At 41.6% G+C, this 21,136-nt stretch overlaps 1 protein-coding gene across 4 annotated transcripts in view; it reads right to left on the reverse strand.

The window, feature by feature from the left end:
* Nucleotides 1-21,136, reverse strand: part of hecw1 (HECT, C2 and WW domain containing E3 ubiquitin protein ligase 1) — a 462,878-nt gene that overhangs the window by 56,770 nt on the left and 384,972 nt on the right. For all 4 annotated transcript variants that reach the window (XM_033050689.1, XM_033050680.1, XM_033050663.1 and 1 more), the window contains one exon: nucleotides 16,313-16,465. In XM_033050689.1, the coding sequence (XP_032906580.1) occupies nucleotides 16,313-16,465 (153 nt within the window). The remainder of the gene's footprint in view (nucleotides 1-16,312; nucleotides 16,466-21,136) is intronic.

Raw genomic sequence — 21,136 nt, forward strand, 5'->3', positions numbered from 1 at the left:
AAAAAATGTTCAGATATATTTTAAAATATTAAAATAAATACATATTGGGATCAAATAATATATAAAAAACTACACTGCTCATTGGATTATTTCACTATTTTAAAGATTGGGCAATGTCAATAGTTCATTATTCATAATTGCTCCAAGTTCCCCAACCTGAGTAGTGTGTTTAACATTGTGTTACACAATCATAAGTGTACTTAAGCCATAGCTCAAAGTATACTCAACACTGTGACTAACAGATGGTGAGTAATGATTCCTATAGCACTTCATTCTTTATGGCACAGAAAAATGTATGAGGCAGTAGACAGCTTTGGAAATGATTTTAGGAGCTTCTAAAGAAACTTTAGTATCTGGATCATGAGATTTTCCAAGATTGTATTGCAAATAACCTGTCAATGCAAATTAAATGAAAGAGAACAAACTTTATGAGGTTTTACCAGAGCTTCAAGAGTGGGGGAAACATCAAGATACATAGAAACATAGAAAATAGGTTGAGGAGTAGGCCATTCGGACCTTCGAGCCAGCACCGCCATTCAATATGATCATGGCTGATCATCCAAAATCAGTACCCTGTTCCTGCTTTCTTCCCATATCCCTTGCTTCCATTCATAAAGCTAAGAGCTATATCTAACTCTCTCTTGTTCTGAGTGTTTGATCAACAGAACCCCCGTGTATTCAGATAAAGTGGCGGGAAATCAACAAAAGGAAGATTTTTTTTGAGGGAGAGTTTGATACCATGAGAAACAGGGAGTAGATGACAGTAGCGTGAAAAGGATGAGCATTCGAGTGCTGGGTTCATGGCAGGAAGGAAAGGAAAGAAGAGGAATATTCACACCAGCTTACACTGTAACCAGGCTGCCAACATTGGGTGAGAGTTGAGAGTGATAAATTACGAGGGAGCGTAGCAACCGAGGGGGGGGAGGGTGTGGGAGGGGGTGTTCCCCCTCCCATAGTAGACTCCGGAGGCTGCACCAACGCCCCCACTCACCCGGTCCGCTCCTGGCTCCGGGCCAGGGTTAAAACTCCATGGGGTGTGGACAGAGCGGTCGACGGACATAGAGCCGCCGGAGGTGAGGGTGGGAGGTGTGTGCCGTGCCTCAGGGAGGAAGGGGGAGGGGGGTTGGTGCTGGTAGTTTGACAGCCCTGCTTTAAACCAATCCCCTCTAGTGCTTGAATCACATATCCTGGGAAAAAGATTATGCATTCACCTGATATTCCCCTCATGGTTTTTACTCACCTCTAAAACAATTTTTGCTTTATTTTGAACTTTCAGCACCCGCAGATATTTGAGCGTGAGAAATTTTGTGATCAGCGTGAGAGCATGAGAATTTTGTGAAATGCGTGAGTCTCGCGCTCAATGCGTGAGAGTTGGCAGTCCTGCTAATAATGCAAACATTTTATGCAAGTTCCAATTGTTTGGACAAAAATCACTTATTACTGCTTTATAATAGTTAAGTAACTTTAAGACCATTTCAGAAATGATGGCATTAAACAAACAATCAACTAACAAATTAAAGCAAACTAAAAAGAAATATCATGTTCCCTTTCCTGACTCGACCTCATAAGTACTTTAACGCTGTTAACAGAGCAAAGGGATATTAATCTCAAGAATCAAAATGGGGAAAGTGGGGGCAATTTTGCTTAAATGGTCATTATAAGCCCATTCAGATCTTCATAGAGTCAGAGTTATACAACATGTACATGGCTGGCCCAATTTGTCCATAATGATCAAGTTGGCATTCTGCATGCCCAGGGACTGCTGCCATTCCCAGATCAGCTCGCGTCCCAGGGACTGGCTGCAGTTCTCAGGTCGGCTCGCCTGCCCCGACCCTGCGAAAAAGAATTGAAAAAAAATGTGGTTTTTCGGGTTACGGGCCGGATTCAGCCCATGTGCCGTAGGTTGCCGAACCCTGTCCTAGATGTTTGGCCTCATTGTGGTCCTCCCCATATTTTACAACCGATTCACCTGGTTAGTTTTGTCTCCGGCTGCTTCATGTTGTCGGCGGCTGCACATCCAACCAAGAAAGAAGAGAAGAGAAGAGATGCGACGTCACTCACAGCCGCCAACTGACGCGCTTCCCCAGACTGCACAGATCATTGTGATATGGCGCAAAAAGACAAACTGTGCAGGGACTGAAGACAGCGTGAGAATTCTGTCATCAGCATGAGAATTGGCTGAAATGCGTGACTCTCACGCTCAAAGCGTGAGAGTTGGCAGCCCTGTCTAAGGCCAGGATGTGACAACAGACGCACAGGGAGACACATACACAAAGGAAGACACACACACACACGCACAGGGATACACACACACACAGGGAGACACACATACACAGGGAGGCACACACACACAGGGAGACACACACACACACAGGGAGACACAGACACAGACACACACACACACACACACACACACACACACACACACACACACACACACAGGGAGACACACAGAGACACGCACACACACACAGGGAGGCACACACACACACACACACACACACACACACACACACACACACACACAGATACACACACACAGGGAGACACACAGAGACACACACACACACACACACACAGGGAGGCACACACACACAGAGACACACAGAGACACACAGAGACACGCACACACACACAGGGAGGCACACACACACACACAAGGAGACACACACACACAGGGAAACAGACACACACACACACACACACACACACAAGCACACACACAAAGGACACACACACACACACATAGAACAACCAGGGAAAAGATCCTCCCCCATCCCCCCTCTTTCCTCCCGCTCCCTCTCTTTCCTCCCCTCCCTCTCTTTCCTCACTCTCCCTCTTTTTCCTCACGCTTCCTCTTTCTCGCCTTTCTCCTTCCCTTCCTTCATTCACTTTCTACATTCCCTCCCCTGTCTCTCTTTGCCTCCATCCCTCCCTTTTTTTTTCTTTCTCTCTCTCTCTTTCTCCCCTTGCTCTCTTTCCCCGGCCGCCCAATGGGGAGTCTGGCGGGCACGGTGTAGCGTGGATTGGCGGCGCTGGCGCTGGCGCTGCCGTGTGAGTTGAAGGGCAGGAGGAAGGGAGGGAGCGAGGTTGCCGTGGCAGCCAGAAGCGCAGCGATCGCAGACTGCACACAAAAAGCGCTGACACCCGCTGCCCGGGACCGACGCGCTTCCCCAATCCGTGCAGATCGCTGTCATGTGGCGCAAAGAGACAAACTGTGCAGCAAAGATTGCTGTGCAGGGACTGAAGATAGCGTGAGAATTATGTCTTCAGCGTGAGGGCCTGAGAATTGGCTGAAATGCGTGAGTGTCACGCTCAAAGCGTGAGAGTTGGCAGTCCTGCTGTAACACAGACTTGAAACTTTATCAGCCTGCAGATAGGGACAATGGCATCTCTGTAAAGATGATTGCTGGGTGAGGTGCAAGGGGTGGGATGGGTAATATAGTGAGTCATGTAACTCGTTAAGTCATGTAACAGGAAAATAACTTTTGGTTATATTGCTCATCATTAAAGAATCCAATATATTTCAGAAGAAAGAGAAACTGTTTTGAAATTCCTTTTATCTCCCAGCTGCTCAGATGTAAACATTGTGCGAAAAATATTTTGTAAGCAGGGTAACATCAAAATGAGATTAGTATGGGAAAATAAATGTAGAAGATTAGGATATAGATTTGGGAGTTGATTGTCACAACAGGCAATATACTGTAGATTATTTCCCCTACCAAGTGGCAGACAACAGCATTTCGTTCAGACCGAAAGGTCTGAATGACAAATAAAGGATTCAATTCAATAGAAAGGACAGAGAGATTGAGGAAATCTGCAGGCTACAGGACCAATTAGAGCAACATTCCATCTTGGGTAAAGGCTTTAGACCAGGAGCAGGTGAGAACTAGTATACGCATGGGATTCATGTGAATGCTGAAGATTTTAATACATTGAGAAAGCAAATATAATGAAATGATTTGGTTACAAAAATTTAAAAATCATGATCAGCTAAGTAGAGAAGATATTATTGAGGAAGAAAATGAGCGGAAAAAAAATCAGGCAAGGATTTTGTTGGAAAGAGTGGTGGATGCAGATTCAATAGGATTTTTTGAAAGTATGAGATATGTTTGTAGGATGAGTTGTGCTGTACAGCATAGAAGCAGGTCTTTTGGCTCATCTTGTCCATGCTAATCATGTTGGTATCTTGGGCTACTACCATTTGCCTGCGCTTTGCCCACAGACCTCTAAACTCTTCCTATCCATGCAGTCCACATGTCTTTTAAAAGTCAGAATTATATTCATTTCTATAGCTTCCTCTGGCAGCTTATTTCAGATATAGACTATCCTTTGAGTGAAACATTGCTCCCGAGGTCCAGCTTAAATCTCTTCCCTCACCTTGAACCTATGCCTGTAGTTTTATAATCCTCGGTCCTGGGAAAAAGACTGTGGGGTTCACTTTATTCATTCACCTCTTCCACACCTCAATAAGGTTACAACTCAGCCTTCCATGTTTCAAAGAAAAAAGTACCAGTCTATCTAACATCTCCCTATGTTAAGCCAGCAAGTCAAGATAATGTTCTGGTAAATCATTTCTGTACCCTTTCCAACCTAATGATATTCTTCCTATTGCTGGATAACCAGAAATGCACACAATACTCCAAGATGATGCTGCAGAACTACTGTAGATACAGAGCATTATTGTATCCACTTCCAAAGCTCTGTTTGGGTTCCTGGACAGATGTATGGATAGGAAGAGTGGTCTCATCAATGACTTGTATAGCTGCATCATGATGTCCCAACATTTATACTCAATGCCCTTTCCAGTAAAGGCAAGCATGCCAAATCCCTTTGTCACCACACTGTACTCCTGACTTACTGTTTTCAAAGAACCATGCACCTGTATTCTAAGATCTCTCTGTTCTATAATATTCTCCAGGGCTCAACCATTTACTGTGCAAGTCCTGTCCTGGTTTGACATATCAAAGTGCAGCACCTCACACATGTGAGAGTTAAATTCCACTAGCCATTCCTTGCCCACCTTCCCAACTTATCTAGATTTTGTAAACTTAGATATTCTTCCTCACTATCTACTATATCATCAATATTGATGTCAACCAAAAATGTACTAACGTTAACTACATTGTCATCAAATTGTTAATGTATGTAACAAACAAGAATGGACCATGTGGCACACCACTGGTCATAAGCCTCCAATCAGCCAAACGTTGTTCCACATCTACCCTTTGACTCCTTCCTCCAAGCCAATTTTGAATCCTGTTGGCTAAGTCATCTAGGATCCATGCAATCTAACCTTCCAGACAAGCCTACCATGCGGGACATGTCAAAGGCCTTGCGAAAGTCTATATAGACAATGACCACTGCCCTGCCCTCATCAATTATCTCGATGAATACGTTTAAAAAATCAATCAAATTTGCGAGAAAGGATTTCCCACGCATAAAGCCACGCATGCTGGTAGATCCTGTCTCTAAGAATCTCCTCCAATAACCTTCCCATCACAGGCCTGTAATTCCTTGGCCTTTCCCTGTTGCCCTTCTCAAATAAAGGCACAACATTAACTGTCCTCTAAATATCTCTGCAGGGCCTTTGCAATTTCCTCCCTAGCTTGTCACAAGTCCTAAGTCCAAGTACTTGGTCAGGCCTTGAAGATTTATCCCCCTTAATAAACTTTATAACTGCTAATATCTCCTCTTTAATATTTTGTATAGAATCTAAGACATCACTAGTCATGTACCTCAATTCCTATGCGATGAATAAAAGGGTGTGACTAATTAGTTCTTTCGAAGAGTCAACGCAGGCACTTATGGCAAAAACAAATATACTGGAATATTCAGTATATCAAGCAGAAGTGTGGGAAAAAATAAACAAATTAATATTTCACATCTTGACCATTCATCAGAAAAGACAAAGAATTTCTGTTGTTATTTTAGATTTTCAGCATCGAGTTTGATTACCATTATATAAGGAGCAGGGTTGTACAAATTCAAAATAATGGTTGGACTGAACATATAACCATATAACAATTACAGCACAGAAACAGGCCATCTCGGCCCTTCAAGTCTGTGCCGAACACTTATTTTCCCCTAGTCCCATCTACCTGCACTCAGACCATAACCCTCCATTCCTTTCCCGTCCATATACCTATCCAATTTATTTTTAAATGATAAAATCAAACCTGCCTCCATCACTTCCACTGGAAGCTCATTCCACACAGCTACCACTCTCTAAGTAAAGAGGTTCCCCCTCATGTTACCCCTAAACTTCTGTCCCTTAATTCTCGTCATGTCTGCTTGTTTGAATCTTCCCTAGTCTCAATGGGAAAAGCTTATCCACGTCAACTCTGTCTATCCCGCTCATCATTTTAAAGACCTCTATCAAGTCCCCCCTTAACCTTCTGCGCTCCAAAGAATAAAGACCTAACTTGTTCAACCTTTCTCTGTAACTTAGTTGCTGAAACCCAGGCAACATTCTAGTAAATCTCCTTTGTACTCTCTCTATTTTGTTGACATCCTTCCTATAATTAGACAACCAAAATTGTACACCATACTCCAGAATTGGCCTCACCAATGCCTTGTACAATTTTAACATTACATCCCAACTTCTATACTCAATGCTCTGATTTATAAAGGCCAGCACACCAAAAGCTTTCTTTACCACCCTACCTACATGAGATTCCACCTTCAGGGAATTATGCACAGTTATTCCCAGATCCCTCCGTTCAACTGCATTCCTCAGTTCGCTACCATTTACCATGTACGTCCTATTTTGATTTGTCCTGCCAAGATGTAGCACCTCACACTTATCAGCATTAAACTCCTTCTGCCACCTTTCAGCCCACTCTTCCAAATGGCCTAAATCTCTCTGTAGACTTTGAAAATCTACTTCATTATCCACAGCACCACCTAGCTTAGTATCATCTGCATACTTACTAATCCAATTTACCACACCATCATCCAGATCATTGATGTACATGACAAACAACAGTGGACCCAACACAGATCCCTGTGGCACCCCACTAGTCACTGGCCTCCAACCTGACAAACAGCCATCCACCATTACTCTCTGGCATCTCCCATTCAGCCACTGTTGAAACCATCTTGCTACTCCACCATTAATACCCAACAATTGAACCTTCTTAACCAACCTTCCATGTGGAACCTTGTCAAAGGCCTTACTAAAGTCCATATAGACAACATCCACTGCTTTACCCTCATCAATTTCCCTAGTAACCTCTTCAAAAAATTCAAGAAGATTAGTCAAACATGACCTTCCAGGCACAAATCCATGTTGACTGTTCCTAATCAGACCCTGTTTATCCAGATGCTTATATATATATATATATATATATATATATATTATTTCTAAGTATCCTTTCCATTAATTTGCCCACCACTGATGTCAAACTAACAGGTCTATAATTGCTAGGTTTACTCTTAGAACCCTTTTTAAACAATGGAACAACATGCGCAGTACGCCAATCCTCCGGCACTATTCCCGTTTCTAATGATATTTGAAATATTTCTGTCATAGCCCCTGCTATTTCTACACTAACTTCCCTCGATGTCCTAGGGAATATCCTGTCAGGACCTGGAGACTTATCCATTTTCATATTTTTCAAAAGTGTCCGTACTTCCTCTTCTTTGAATCTCATAGTTTCCTAGCTACTCTACTTGTTTCCCTTACCTCACATAATTTAATATCCTTCTCCTTGGTGAATACCGAAGAAAATAAATTGTTCAATATCTCCCCCATCTCTTTTGGCTCTGCAGAGAGCTGTCCACTCTGACTCTCTAATGGACCAATTTTATCCCTCGTTATCCTTTTGCTATTAATATAGCTGTAGAAACCCTTTGGATTTACTTTTACCTTACTTGCCAAAGCAACCTCATATCTTTTTTTAGCTTTTCTAAATTATTTCTTAAGATTCTATTTACATTCTTTATACTCCTCAAGCACCTCATTTACTCCATGCTGCCTATAATTATTGTAGATCTCTCTCTTTTTCCGAACTAAGTGTCCAATTTCCCTTGAAAACCATGGCTCTTTCCAATTTTTACTATTTCCTTTCAACCGAACAGGGACATAAAGATTCTGTACTCTTAAAATGGCACCTTTAAATGTCCTCCATTTCTCTTCTACATCCTTCCCATAAAACAAAATGTCCCAATTGTACATATTGAACATATTGTAACGAAAATTCCAAAGGTATCAAGTTATCTATTTTACAGGAAGATCTAAACATATTTGTCTGAAGCCAGGACGAAAGAACTGCAGATGCTGGTTTAAATCGAAGATAGACACAAAATGCTGGAGTCTGAAGAAGGGTCTCGACCTAAAACGTTACCCATTCCTTCTCTCCAGAAAAGCTGCCTGTTCCGCTGAGTTACTCCAGCATTTTGTGTCTACCTTAGTATAAAGCCAAATTGGACGATAATAGAACATTAATATAGAGGGACAAAACCATGGAATATGATGTGATAACAACCATTTCTGAATCATTTTGGGTTCCTCGAAATGTAATAGGGCACTTCTGGTGTAAGTTGCTCTTGTACATTTTACCTGATTTCTCTTCGGATGCACATCTCTTCCGAATCAACCATTGTTAGTAACTCCTGGAAGAGCACCAAACTGAACCTCCACTGAGGTAAGCCACACTTATCACCATGATATCACCATGGTGATAAGTGGTTTCAGCATGCCCTGATTACTCCCCCCCTCCCATTCCTGACTCCAACTCCTTCTATCTCCACAACGACTCTCCTCTTCTCAAATCCTCAGATTGATCCTAGCTGCCACTGTACCCCATCCCCAGTGTCCCCATTGCCCTCCGTCCTCTAATGCCCCCAATTCTCTGATCAGTCCAGCTTCTGATATCCATCTATGCCTCCAACCACTTATCCACTAGGTTCCTGTTTTCTATTGAGGCCCTGACCCTACCACGCACTGCTCTTTCCCTGCCCAATGCCCAGCCTCACTCTGTCCCAAATCCGCACCAAACACTCTCCTTCGGACCAGGCCACACATTGATTGGCTTCCCATTACCCAGCAAGTCTCGAAATCGAATCTCTACTGTACTTACCCTTACCACTTACTTGATCATTAACCCAAGTATACGTTGTGCACTGACAATGCTTGAGGCCTTTCTCCATTGAACCTTTGGACCCACCATAGTACGGCGTTTGTTTAGGAGTTTGACTTGCTTGCCAAATCCATTTAATATCTCTGGTTTGGTCACTCATCATTTCCTGCAATTCCCTCTAATTAGAATTGGCAGCAGATAGTAGAGATCCTAAATTCTAATTTCAATCTTGTTAATTTATTAAACTCAGTCACCCTCACTGACTAAGTTTTGTCAGTTTTTTGGCTGAGTTTCCAGAGGAAATCCTTAGTGGGTGCAGACAAGCGGTTGTCTTTTGGATAGCCAGGGGAGGGAGAAGAAACAGACTGAAATAGCAGTATCTATTGAATATTCAGTGGGAATTAATCACCTCCATGTCAAAATGGCTGGTTGAGGCGGGATTGTAAAATATAACGTCTCATGACGCTCCTTTTAATTCAAGATTGAGCCCCTTTAAGAAGGAATGAAAATATACTTCCCAATTTAGATGTTATCAAGCTGAAATCTAATTGTAAGCTACGTTTAGAAAAGTGTTGTGGCTGAAAGCCATATTCTAACAGTGGACATATTGTGCTGGCTGTACAGCTGTTTCCATATTGGCAACAAAGAGTGGTTGTTGATCATATTTAAACTTTCATATATGTGCTTGTATTGAAGTGCGATTCTTTCAGCCACAAACTGTTAGGAGGAAACTATCTCAATATACATAGCATAAGCCTCATCAAACCCAACAAGTATCAATGCTTTATGAGCTCAGTGTGGATTCCATGCTTCTCCGATAATGCTGCAGCCTCATTAACTGAAAGGTTTCTCTCGCTGAACTGTAATAAAACAAAATGATGACGAACACACGCAAAGAAGAATAAACATGTTGTGCTGTTCTTTTTTTTTTTAAATTGCAATTTAAATGTGGGCTGCATTTTCCTAATAAAGGTTGCCTGCTCTACTTGGAAATGCTGACATTCTCCTGTGCAACTGTCAGGAAATTCAGGATTCCCACATCAGTGTGCATGAAACCACACGTACTAAACGTGCTAAGTGGTGCTTACTAGCAATTTGTTGAGAGTTATCCAACACCAGACTCCTTCTGGAGTCCAGCAACAAAGCTGCAACTTGTTGCAATTTCCCAGCAGTTGTGAACCTGTGCTTGTCTGGATCTGGCACAGCTTCAGGCTCCCCATTCATTTCATGGAGTCACCTGGCTGATGGGAGGAAAGGTCGGCTGTGCACAATTTATATTTTTGGAACAGAGTTCAACTAAAAATTGATTATAATAGTTCTAAAATTATCTTTAAATCATTTAAAATAATTTTAAACTACTTTACAAGTTTAACTTGTTTCATTAGGATAGGGATACAAGGAACTACAGATGCTAGTTTACAAATAATAGACACAAATGCTGGAGTAACTCAGCAGCATGTTATTAGCTTTTTTTAAAATCGTTTTTCAATCTTGAGGACATGTCCTCAACAATCTTCAAATGTTGAGGACATTTCTGTTCGTTTGACAGCTGGTTCAACCCGACTTAAACCACTGCTTTATGAGTGGGGCAGGTTCAGGCCCCACCAGGTGATGCTCTATTTTCCTCGCTGACACTAGGCAGGGTTTCTCTGACCACCTTAGAGTTGCTTTCATCAAGGGAGATGCAGCTCGCGGATTTGCTTTCAGCTAAGATCAGTCTTGGCAGGTGCAAGTCTAACATTGGAATCGAGAACCTGAGGACAAAGGTTTAAGGTGAGGGGGGAAAGATTTACCAGGAATCTGAGGGTAACTTTTTCACACAAAGGGTGGTATCATAGAGTCGTTGAATGATACAGTGTGGAAACAGGCCTTTTGGCCCACACCGGCCAACATGTCCCAGTTACACTATTCCCACTTGCCCGTGTTTGGTCCATATTGCTCCAATCCTGTCTGATCCATGTACCTGTCTAGCTGTTTTTTAAATGTTGGGATAGTCCCTGCCTTAACTACCTCCTTTGGCAGCTTGTTCCATAGACCTACCATCCTTTGTGTAAAAAAGCTGCTCCTCAGAATCCTATTAAATCTTTTCCCCTTCACCTTAAACCTATGTCCTCTGGAACTCGAGTCATCTACTCCGGGCAAGAGACTCCGTGCATCTAACCGATCTATTCTTCTCATGATATTCTACACCTCCATAAGATCGCCCCTCATCCTCTTGTGCTCAAAGGAATAGAGTCCCAGCCTACTCAACCTCTCCCTATAGCTCAGACCTTCTAGTCCTGGCAACATCCTTGTAAATCTCTCTGTACCCTTTCCAGATGAGACGAAGATTAACATATCAGAGTGATGACAAGAGCAAAGTATGGAGAATGATCTGCCCAAGATCCAAAGCATACCAGCTCATCTTTGGGAGTGGTGTGGGTGTGTATGGCTGCTGAAGATACTGGCTCACTTATCTTCATTGATGATACACTTGCTGATGGTAGTAGCATAATGAATTCTGAAGTGTATAGACACATCCTACCTGCTCAAGTTCAAACAAATGCCTCAAAACTCATTGGCCGGCAGTTCATTCTCCAGCAAGACAATGATTCTAAACATACTGCTAAAGCAACAAAGGAGTTTTTCAAAGCTAAAAAATGGTCAATTCTTGAGTGGCCAAGTCAATCACCCGACCTAGTACCCAATTGAGCATGCCCTTTATATGCTGAAGAGAAAACTGAAGGGGCCTAGCCCCCAAAACAAGCGTAAAAACAAAGGATGTGCAACAAAATACTAAACATGACTACTTGCATGACATTGCTGTGTCCCAAACATTATGGTGCCCTGAAATGGGGGGATGATGTATAAACACTGTTGTAATTTCTACATGGTGAAACCAAAGTGTATAAAAATGCCTTTATTGAAATCTGACAGTGTGTACTTTAACCACATGTGATTTTTTTCTATTACAAATCTCAAATTGTGTAGTACAGAGGCAAATAAATAAATGATGGGTCTTTGTCCCAAAGAATATGGAGGGTGCTGTATATTCCAATAGAGGGATCTGCGACAATTCGGCATGTTCATTTTAGGATGGCGTGTTAATTGAACGAGGAGAGTAAACAGATTGGATCAATACAAATTCAAGATTAGGAACACGGGGGTTGTTGCACTGAAATGAACAAAATTCATAGTTGTCCTGACACGTTGGGTGTGGAGTTTCTAGATCCCCTGCTAGGATGCATGGAACCAGGATCATAGTCACAAAATTAGGGGTCAGCCACTCAGAAAATGAAATTTGGTCCTCTGGAGGGTAGTGAGCTTTAGAAATCCTCTGCTCAGGGAAGATTGCGGAGTCTCAGCTGTATATATTGTACATGAGTATATTCAAGACAGATATCAGTAGATTTATGTCCATTAAGAGAATCAAAGAATTTAGGTTACTGCAAGAAAGTGATTCTGAGGTAAATGTTAGAGTACCCACCTCCATTAGTCTGTCAGACAGTGCATTCCAGATTCCAATCACCCCCTGGGAGAAAGAAATTCTTACTCAAATCCCCTTTTAATCGCCCCTGCCTTCCCTTAAACCTACAGTATGCATTCCAGTCAGAGATATCTTTTCTAAGAGGAAAAGGTATGCGATAATTACCCTTTCTATGGCACAAATAATTGTGTGTACATGTCAGGTCACCCCCTCAGTCTTCTTAGCTTCAAAGAAAGCAAACTCAGTGTATCAATTCTCTATATCCTCATTCTTTAGGGAACGGGGGTTCCCCTCTTCCATTATAGATGAGGCTTTCTCTAGGGTCTCCTCGATATCCCGCAGCTCCGCTCTTGCTCCCCCTCCCCCCATTCGTAACAAGGACAGAGTCCCCCTTGTCCTCACCTTCCACCCCAACAGCCATCGCATACAACACATAATCCTCTGCCATTTTCGCCACCTCCAATGGGATCCCACTACTAACCGCATCTTCCCATCTCCACCTCTTTCTGCTTTCCGCAGAGACCGTTCCCTCCGCAACTCCGGTCAACTTGTTCCTTCCCACCCAAACCACCCCCTCCCCAGGTACTTTCCCCTGCAACCGCAGGAGATGCAACACCTGTCCCTATACCTCCCCCCTCGACTCCGTCCTAGGACCCCGACTTCTCTAACTTCGAGTTGCCATTGCTTTCCCTCTCTCTATATCCCCTCCCACTTTGCAGTTCTCCTACCAGTCTACATTTTATCTCTGCACCCCCCACTCCCCTGATATCAGTCTGAAGAACGGTCTTGACCCGAAACATCAACCATTCCTTCTCTTCAGAGATGCTGCCTGTCCCGCTGAGTTACTCCAGCATATTGTGTCTACCTTCTATTCATTCTCTATCCTTGGTTGAAACACTTCATACCAGGCAACATTCTGGTGAGTCTTCTTTGCAATCCGTCCAGTGCAATCATATCCTTGCAACCAATGTGGCAACCAGAAATGCACACGGCAAAGGGCTACCTCAATCATTTTCAAGCTACCACTTATCTTTCCAATTTAAGTAATTTAAGTAAAACAGGATAATCTACTCAACGGCAAGAAAAATATAGATATAATTTAATCTGATGGTTGAAGATTATTGAATCTGCTTTTTGTCAATATAATTTTTTTTTGGAAAGGAGGTGCTAAATGCCTATAAGCCTTGGTGAAACATTAGAAAAAGCCTTTCTTGAACAAAATCAGAAAAAGCTGGAAATACTCAGCAGGTCAAGCCACATGTGTGGAGAAGAGACACAGAGTCAACATTTTAGTTCAAAGACCCAGTCCAGATAAAATGATTCATGCAATTATCTCAATCGGTTAAGTTAACTTTCAGACTCCCAGCAGAGAACTTCTGACATCAAAAAACTCAAAGACAGGTATCAGTTCCAAATCAACTAACTAATTAGTCACTGAATTCCATTCCTTGACCCTGAGTAGTCATCATATTTAGTGCAACTGAATGGCATCAATAAGTTACACTCAACAGATAATGATCAACTATTTATTCCGAGTCTAATGAGCATCTTCCACTTGATATCTCTAGTAGTAAATCTGATTTGTGAACTGTTAGAAATAAGTTGTTTATTTGCTAATTATTTTGTTCTCAGGATATGGGGAATCAAGTGTCAAGGGTTGCTTCCATGACATAAAAGCAAACTAGCAGTGTACTGTGATCTCTGTCCAAGGCCACCAGAGTCAGTGTGTGTTTCTCAGCAGCTGGTAATCCTACTGCTCTATATTCTTCTTAGTAGCCAAGAGCAAAAATAATAAGACACACAGGGGGGAAAGAAACTGGCTTTGTACATTAAAGTGTCTCAAATGAATTGTATAATCTGCTGTGATGTGATAACTGTGTTTTTGTGGGTTCATCACTAAATGTCATTGCTTATTACAAAGCTATAGTCTCATCTTTTTTTTTTTTTTAATTTATTATTTATTTCGAACAGAATAAAAGAATAAAAAGCAAGTGTGAAACAGCATACAAAAAACAAAACAAGAATATTTATAAAGTGTCATAGACAATATCTATAAATAAATGAAATCGTATGTGTCCGAAAAGGAGCAGGAAGAAGCCAAAGCTTATTAATTCCCACCCCTTATTCAACTGCTTGTAATTATCTTATACAAATTTAGCAGCTATATGTACACCATATGTACACCAGCCACTATATGTAACCAAATTATTTACATTTATACACTAATCAAATATTTACAAAGCCATACAAAAAAGAAAAAAAGAAAAAGAAAAGAAAAAACCCTCATATACTATACAGTATCTTAGTCATATATACAACCCATCACTCTATAATCACCCTTCCCAATACAATCAGTATAACAAATATCCCACTCACAATCACCTATCCTCATCCCAACAGTTCGAACATCCCATCATCTTCGAACAGTTCTTATTAAATATGGGCAGAAAATTACTTCTGAAATAATTACTTAAATTCCATATCAACAATCTGCTTATAGCAATGACTATAATGAATCATCCCAGGCCTTCACTGTTTGCATGGAATGAAGTCTACCACACTCATAGGGCAAAATAGTCACAGTGATCATTGGTCACCAGGAAATCTGAATGTATGCACTTAGTTATCTATCTAGTATCTTCTCGGATAAGCACAGCAAATAGTGGAACTAAACATTGTGATTAATTCTTACAGTGTATAAAAAAGTAATTTTGTGATATATTAAACAGTCAGAACATCTGACGATTTTTGTCTTTGCAAATAAAGTTTATTCTCTCAAACTATCACAATCTGCTGAGGGTAAAGATGGCATGCACACTGCATACATTTTCACCATTCACTATTTTACCACAGATATTCCACCAAAGTTCTAACAAACAACTGGAAGAGATCCCTTGAAGTTCAACCCATGAATGTATTCCGAATAATAACAGCACTCACAAAATGGTATTGCTAAAGGGGTGCATATTGATATTTTATATTTAAGTGTTGGTCCTAATATTGGAAAGGTGCTGAGTATCTAAACCAAAGGAAAGCTATATTTTACAGCAAGTCATTTTCCCAAGTCATTGGTGCTTTTCTCAACACTTTCCGCCTCACAATCCCAACCTGAATGCTGAACACCGAACCCCACACCATTCTGTCCTCCATCCCGTGCGGTGACCACCTGCTCAAGGGAGTATAGTTAGGCAGAATGTCATCTTATTCTCTGGTAGAAACCAAATGAGAATAGCAAAACTACCAGCAAGAACAAGGAAAATGTCTTTGCAGAATGTCATTACATAAGAATTATGACCAAAAGGATAAATAATGATTCAAGCTACAGTTACTGTCAGTGTAAACAATAAGATTATTCAGAGGAAGAAATGGGTAAATAAAAAAGGAACTTTTCACAATGGATTGATAAAGGTAGCTTCGATTTACTGTAGTTAATTAACCAACATTAAAAATACCCGAAGAATAGCTATGATCTGGAAGTCACTGGATGATGGAAACAGTATTGCTCAGGATTTTCAACATGAGGCACTTGGGTGAGAATAAATTTCAAGGCTACACGGAAGAGTGGAGGTAAGGGACTGACAAGTGAGGTCTGTCGAGAGCTAGCACTGATTCTCGCGGCCACGTGGCCTGTACAGTACTGCAACAATTCTATCATTATTATAACTGTGAGCATTGTACTTTTTATATTAAAGATGATGGGAGAAATGGCTTTAATGACATTTTTCTTGTGAACGAAATAGGTAGAGAAAGGTTGAAACATTACCATTCCAGATGGTTTTCTACAAATGCTGACATCGGACTGATCTGCACGGTGTAGGTGTCATTGGCTGAGTATTCAAACAAACCATAGTACGGATTGAATAGCTCTTGTGACAAGAGGAAGAAAAACTCTCTTGACGGTCCACTGTAATCCAGACTGCAAAGGAAACACATAACAAATTAAACTACAATACGGGCGGTGCTGTACGATGGCAGCCTCGCCAACAGTCTGTCTTGTCCTTTTCTTCTTTTGGCTTTTTTAGTCTGTTGTTAAATGTATGTTTTAGTGTATCTTTAGTTTTGTATTATGTGGGGGGTGGGGTGGGAGAAACCCGCCAGAGATGCGACATTTTCCTTATCGTATCTCCGTCCGCACTGCGGCCTAACATTGTGGAGCTCGTGGTCCCTTGGTTATGGGCCTGTCCCACTTAGGCAACTTTTTAGGCGACTGCAAGAGACTATGCAGTCGCCACATGTTTGCCACGTTCGCGGGTAGTTGCCGGGGAGTTGCCTTCATGGTTGCGAGGAGTTCCCGCATTCTGAGAACTAGTTACGGCCTCATTATGGTCGCCGCAAATTTTTCAACATGTTTAAAAATTAGTGGCGACTAGAATGAAGCCGCCATGGAAAGCACGAGAATTCTCGTGCCGTAGGTGGTTCGCCAGGAGGTCGAAGGTTCTCGGAGGTTCTCGTAGGTTGTAGCCGGTGCTGACCGGTGAATTTCATTGGCTCATTGGGGAAAAAAAGCTAGCAGTAGTTTTCAGAACTAAGGATAACAGACTGGTAATGTTAAATGTCCGCCAAGCTTCACAGCCGTGTATCTCTGGCTTCTTAAAAGTTGTCTCCACTCCTTTTACCCCCTTCTCCCCCCTTCTCCCCCATCCTCCCCCCACCCCCTCATTTTAAAGAACTTACCATAAACTGTGGTTTAGCCGTCTTAATTACAGTGCCAACCTTCCTGTTCATCGCTGTGTGTGTCTGTATCACCTTGGCTTTGCACCGTGTGAATTTTTTAGACAGCGCTCGCCCTGCTTGCCCTGCCTGCACCTGCATAACGGGCTGGTGAAGGAAGCGATGTGTTTTGTGTGTGTGTGTTCCACTCTGATAGTCGCCGTTCCAGTTGCCGGTTTTTCAGTCCGCTGAAAAATTGCCTAGGTGGGATAGGCCCATTAGGGATCGACCAGGAGCTCTAACAGCGGGAGCTTCGATCGCCGGCTACGGGAGCTTCGATTGCCCTAACTATAGATAGTTCCATCGAGGTGCGCTGTGGGGGATGTTTATGCTCATTTTTATGTGGTTGTGTGTCTTGTTGCTTTGTTGGGCTGACTGTCTGGCAAATCAAATTCCTTGTATGTTTTTACAAACTTGGCTAATAAATTAATTACAATACAATTATAATATACAGCTAGGGGGAAACATCTTAGAATGGTCACACATTAAACAAGTTTAAATACAAATAATAAAGCTGGGTGTTTATAAAGGAGTGATCCAACCAGGACGATTTTAATTAGGTGATTCAGTTGCTCCATCCTCCAATGTCAAGTTTATCTCCTCTCTCACAGTTCCACACGCTGTCTGCATGGCAGCTCTTCATATGAAATCCCAGAATGTTTTGGCCATACGGACAACTCTTTTTTATCAACAGTTCGCAAACTGAATGTCCCTTTCTAGATGGTGTTTTCCCAAACAATGTACGTTCTCCTCATTTTGGAATTCCAATTCATTTATTTGGAAGCTACGTTTCCACGTTGTTTATTTATTAGTTTCTACACCTATGCACTAGGTTCCAATGATCTACATACACAAGAACAACCAAAGCACTGCTTGGCTTTGAGACTCTCTCTATTAATAGCAATATTAGGGATGCAGGAACAAGAGAAGACTCTTTAGTACCCACCTATCTATGAAGTTCATTCCACTGTTCAGTGAGATTATTTGCAATCCAACTTTTTAAACCTGCCATATCTTGTGTTTTATAACACCTTTACCAAACAAAAATCTATTTCTAGATTCTAGTCTCAAATCTAATGCAACTTGGTAAGGAGAACCACAAAACTCTATTCTGATATGCCACCCTTGGGTCTGGTATGGTACTCTATTGTAAACTGTATTAGCCAAGCTCTTTCTGCACCATTTTGTTCCTCAAAAACACTTTGCTACTTCTCCCTTTGCCTTTAACTCTTCACACATTTGATTAAAAGCTAAGGACTGGTCTAGATTTCTTGGGAACAACATGGTAATCAGGTCAATCAGGAGAAATGAGGCATCATTACTCTTTACATCAAACAACTCCCATTTGATTACCTGTCCAACACACAAGGTTACATCCAGTTAATCTTTTTCATAATCATATGTGGAATAAGAACACAGGCAATATTTTTGACACATGCTAGTCACCTTCTTTGCAATTCAACTTGATTTGTCATATATGACCCATCATATATTTCTGAAGATTTATTTCATTTTCAGCATTTCATTTGCAAACACCTTCTAAAGCAATTTTGGGTGCCATATGTGAGGAAGGATGTGCTGGCTCTGGAGAGGGTCCAGAGGAGGTTTACAAGAATGATCCCAGGAATGAGTAGGTTAACCTATGATGAGCGTTTGTCAGCACTGGGCTTGTAGTTTAGAAGAATGAGGGGGACCTCATTGAAAAATACAGAATAGTGAAAGGCTTGGATAGAGTGGATGTGGAGAGGGTGTTTCCACTAGTGGGAGAGTCTAGAACTAGAGGTCATAGCCTCAGAATTAAAGAAAGTTCTTTTTGGAAGGAGATGAGAAATGCCTTTAGTCAGAGGGTGGTGAATATGTGGAATTCTTTGCCACAGAAGGCTGTAGAGGCCAAGCCAGTGGATAATTTAAAGGAAGAGATGGATAGATTCTTGATTAGTACAGGTGTTGGAGGTTATGGATAGAAGGCAGGAGATAGATCAGCCATGATTGAATGGCCTAATTCTACTCCTATTCCTTATGACCTTATCATCAAAAGTCCATGTTGATTCAATTTGATCAACTGATCGTCCAAGTACCTGGTCTCTCTTCATTGTAAATGATTTGTCTGGAGGATTTGCCAATGTACCCATAAGAGGACTTGCAGTTTGGCACCCCCTTCCTCTGGAAAAGTAATTAACTTTGGCTGCTGCTTATGGCATTCCCAAGGTTTGAAATTCACTTTTCGTAAACTTGCCAGAATGAGGCTAAATTTTAGCTTTCAACAATCTTTGTGTTGTACTCTGTCTCTAGCTCAGCTTGCTATCTACCCAGACTAAATATGCAGCATTCATTTTCCCACCAAGGCTCCACATTAGCCTATTGTTTTGAAAATGCTGGCCTGTTGTCAAAATCAAATTTCAGCAGAGTTTGTCTCTAATGAATTCGGACACTTTCAATTTTAATGTCACTATCGTTCATTCTAATACCACTCCTTATCTTTTTGGCAAGGCTCTGCAATTTTTCCCAGTGTAATGTTTCCCAGTGATATTAGTTTATTAAACAATTATATTTTACAAGTTGTAACATAATGCATCATTGTTTCTAAATCTCTTTATTATTCCCAAAGAGATTCACTTCTTAATTTGCATTGAGAAACAATATTGTGAAAGTGCAAAGTGATGCATTTTGGGAGGTCAAATAAGGGTAGGATAATGAATAAGGTATAAGGGTATATAATGAATGTTAGGGGCCCAGGAATTAACGAGAAACAAAGATTCCTCAAGATAGCAGCACGGTAGATAGGTTGGTAAGGAAGGCCAGCCGAATACTAACCTTTATGTGGCAGTGCATGCAATACTGGAACAAGGAAATTATGGTCCAACTTTATAAGACATTGGTGAGGCCAGATTTGGATATATTATGCACATTGCATAGGTGGCACGATGATGCAGCAACACGGTAGAGTTGCTGCCTTACAGCGTTTTCAGCGCTTTCAGCGCCAGGGACATAGGTTCGATCCCTACTACGGGTGCTGCCTGTATGGAGTTTGTATGGTCTCCCCGTGACCGCATGGATTTTCTCAGAGATCTTCGGTTTCCTCCCACACTTCAAAGACATACAGGTTTGTAGGTTAATTGGCTCAGTATAAATGTAAATTGTCCCTAGGGTAGTGTTAAAGTGCAGGGATTGCTGTTCGGGGTAACTCGGCGGGCCAAGGGGCCTGTTTCCGTGCTGTATCTCTAAACCAAAAATCTAAATATAAAGCTGTCACATGTTAGAAAAGCTTTGATTACTCTGGAGGGACACAGAAGAGATGTTGCCTGAGATGGAGTGGGTCAGTTGTAAGGAAAATCTCGATAGGCTGAGTTGCAAGGAGAATCTCGATAGGCTGAATTTGTTTTTCTTCAAGAGGGGAAGGTAAAGGGGGAATTTAAAAGAGGTGTATAAAATTATGAAATGCATAGTTCGAGTGCAGAAGTGTCTATAAGCTGAGGGAATAGGTTTAAGGTAAGGATTCGAGGTGATATAAGAAACTTTTCACGCAAAGGGTGGTTGGAGTTGGAATGCACTGCCTAGGAAGGCATAGGAGGCAGAGACTCTCAACAATCAATAAGTATCTAGTTCAGCATATGCATGACACAGGCATAAAAGCTAAGGGCCAGTAAATAGATGGATAGTTGATGGTCACCACAGACAGGATGGCTGTCGGGGTTGTTTCTATGCAATACAACTCTAGGACTACAAGAGGAACATTTACATTCCATCTAAAACAAACTGGTGGAGAAACTCAAGCAGCAATTATAGAGACTTAGGGATGGTCAAGCTTTCAGGCCATGACAAATGCCAAACAAACCCCAATCCGGGCCCTTGAAAGTATTGCCAGATGGCATATTTT

Source organism: Amblyraja radiata, chromosome 2 (genome assembly GCF_010909765.2).
Source record: "Amblyraja radiata isolate CabotCenter1 chromosome 2, sAmbRad1.1.pri, whole genome shotgun sequence".
In the NCBI taxonomy this organism is placed as follows: domain Eukaryota; kingdom Metazoa; phylum Chordata; class Chondrichthyes; order Rajiformes; family Rajidae; genus Amblyraja; species Amblyraja radiata.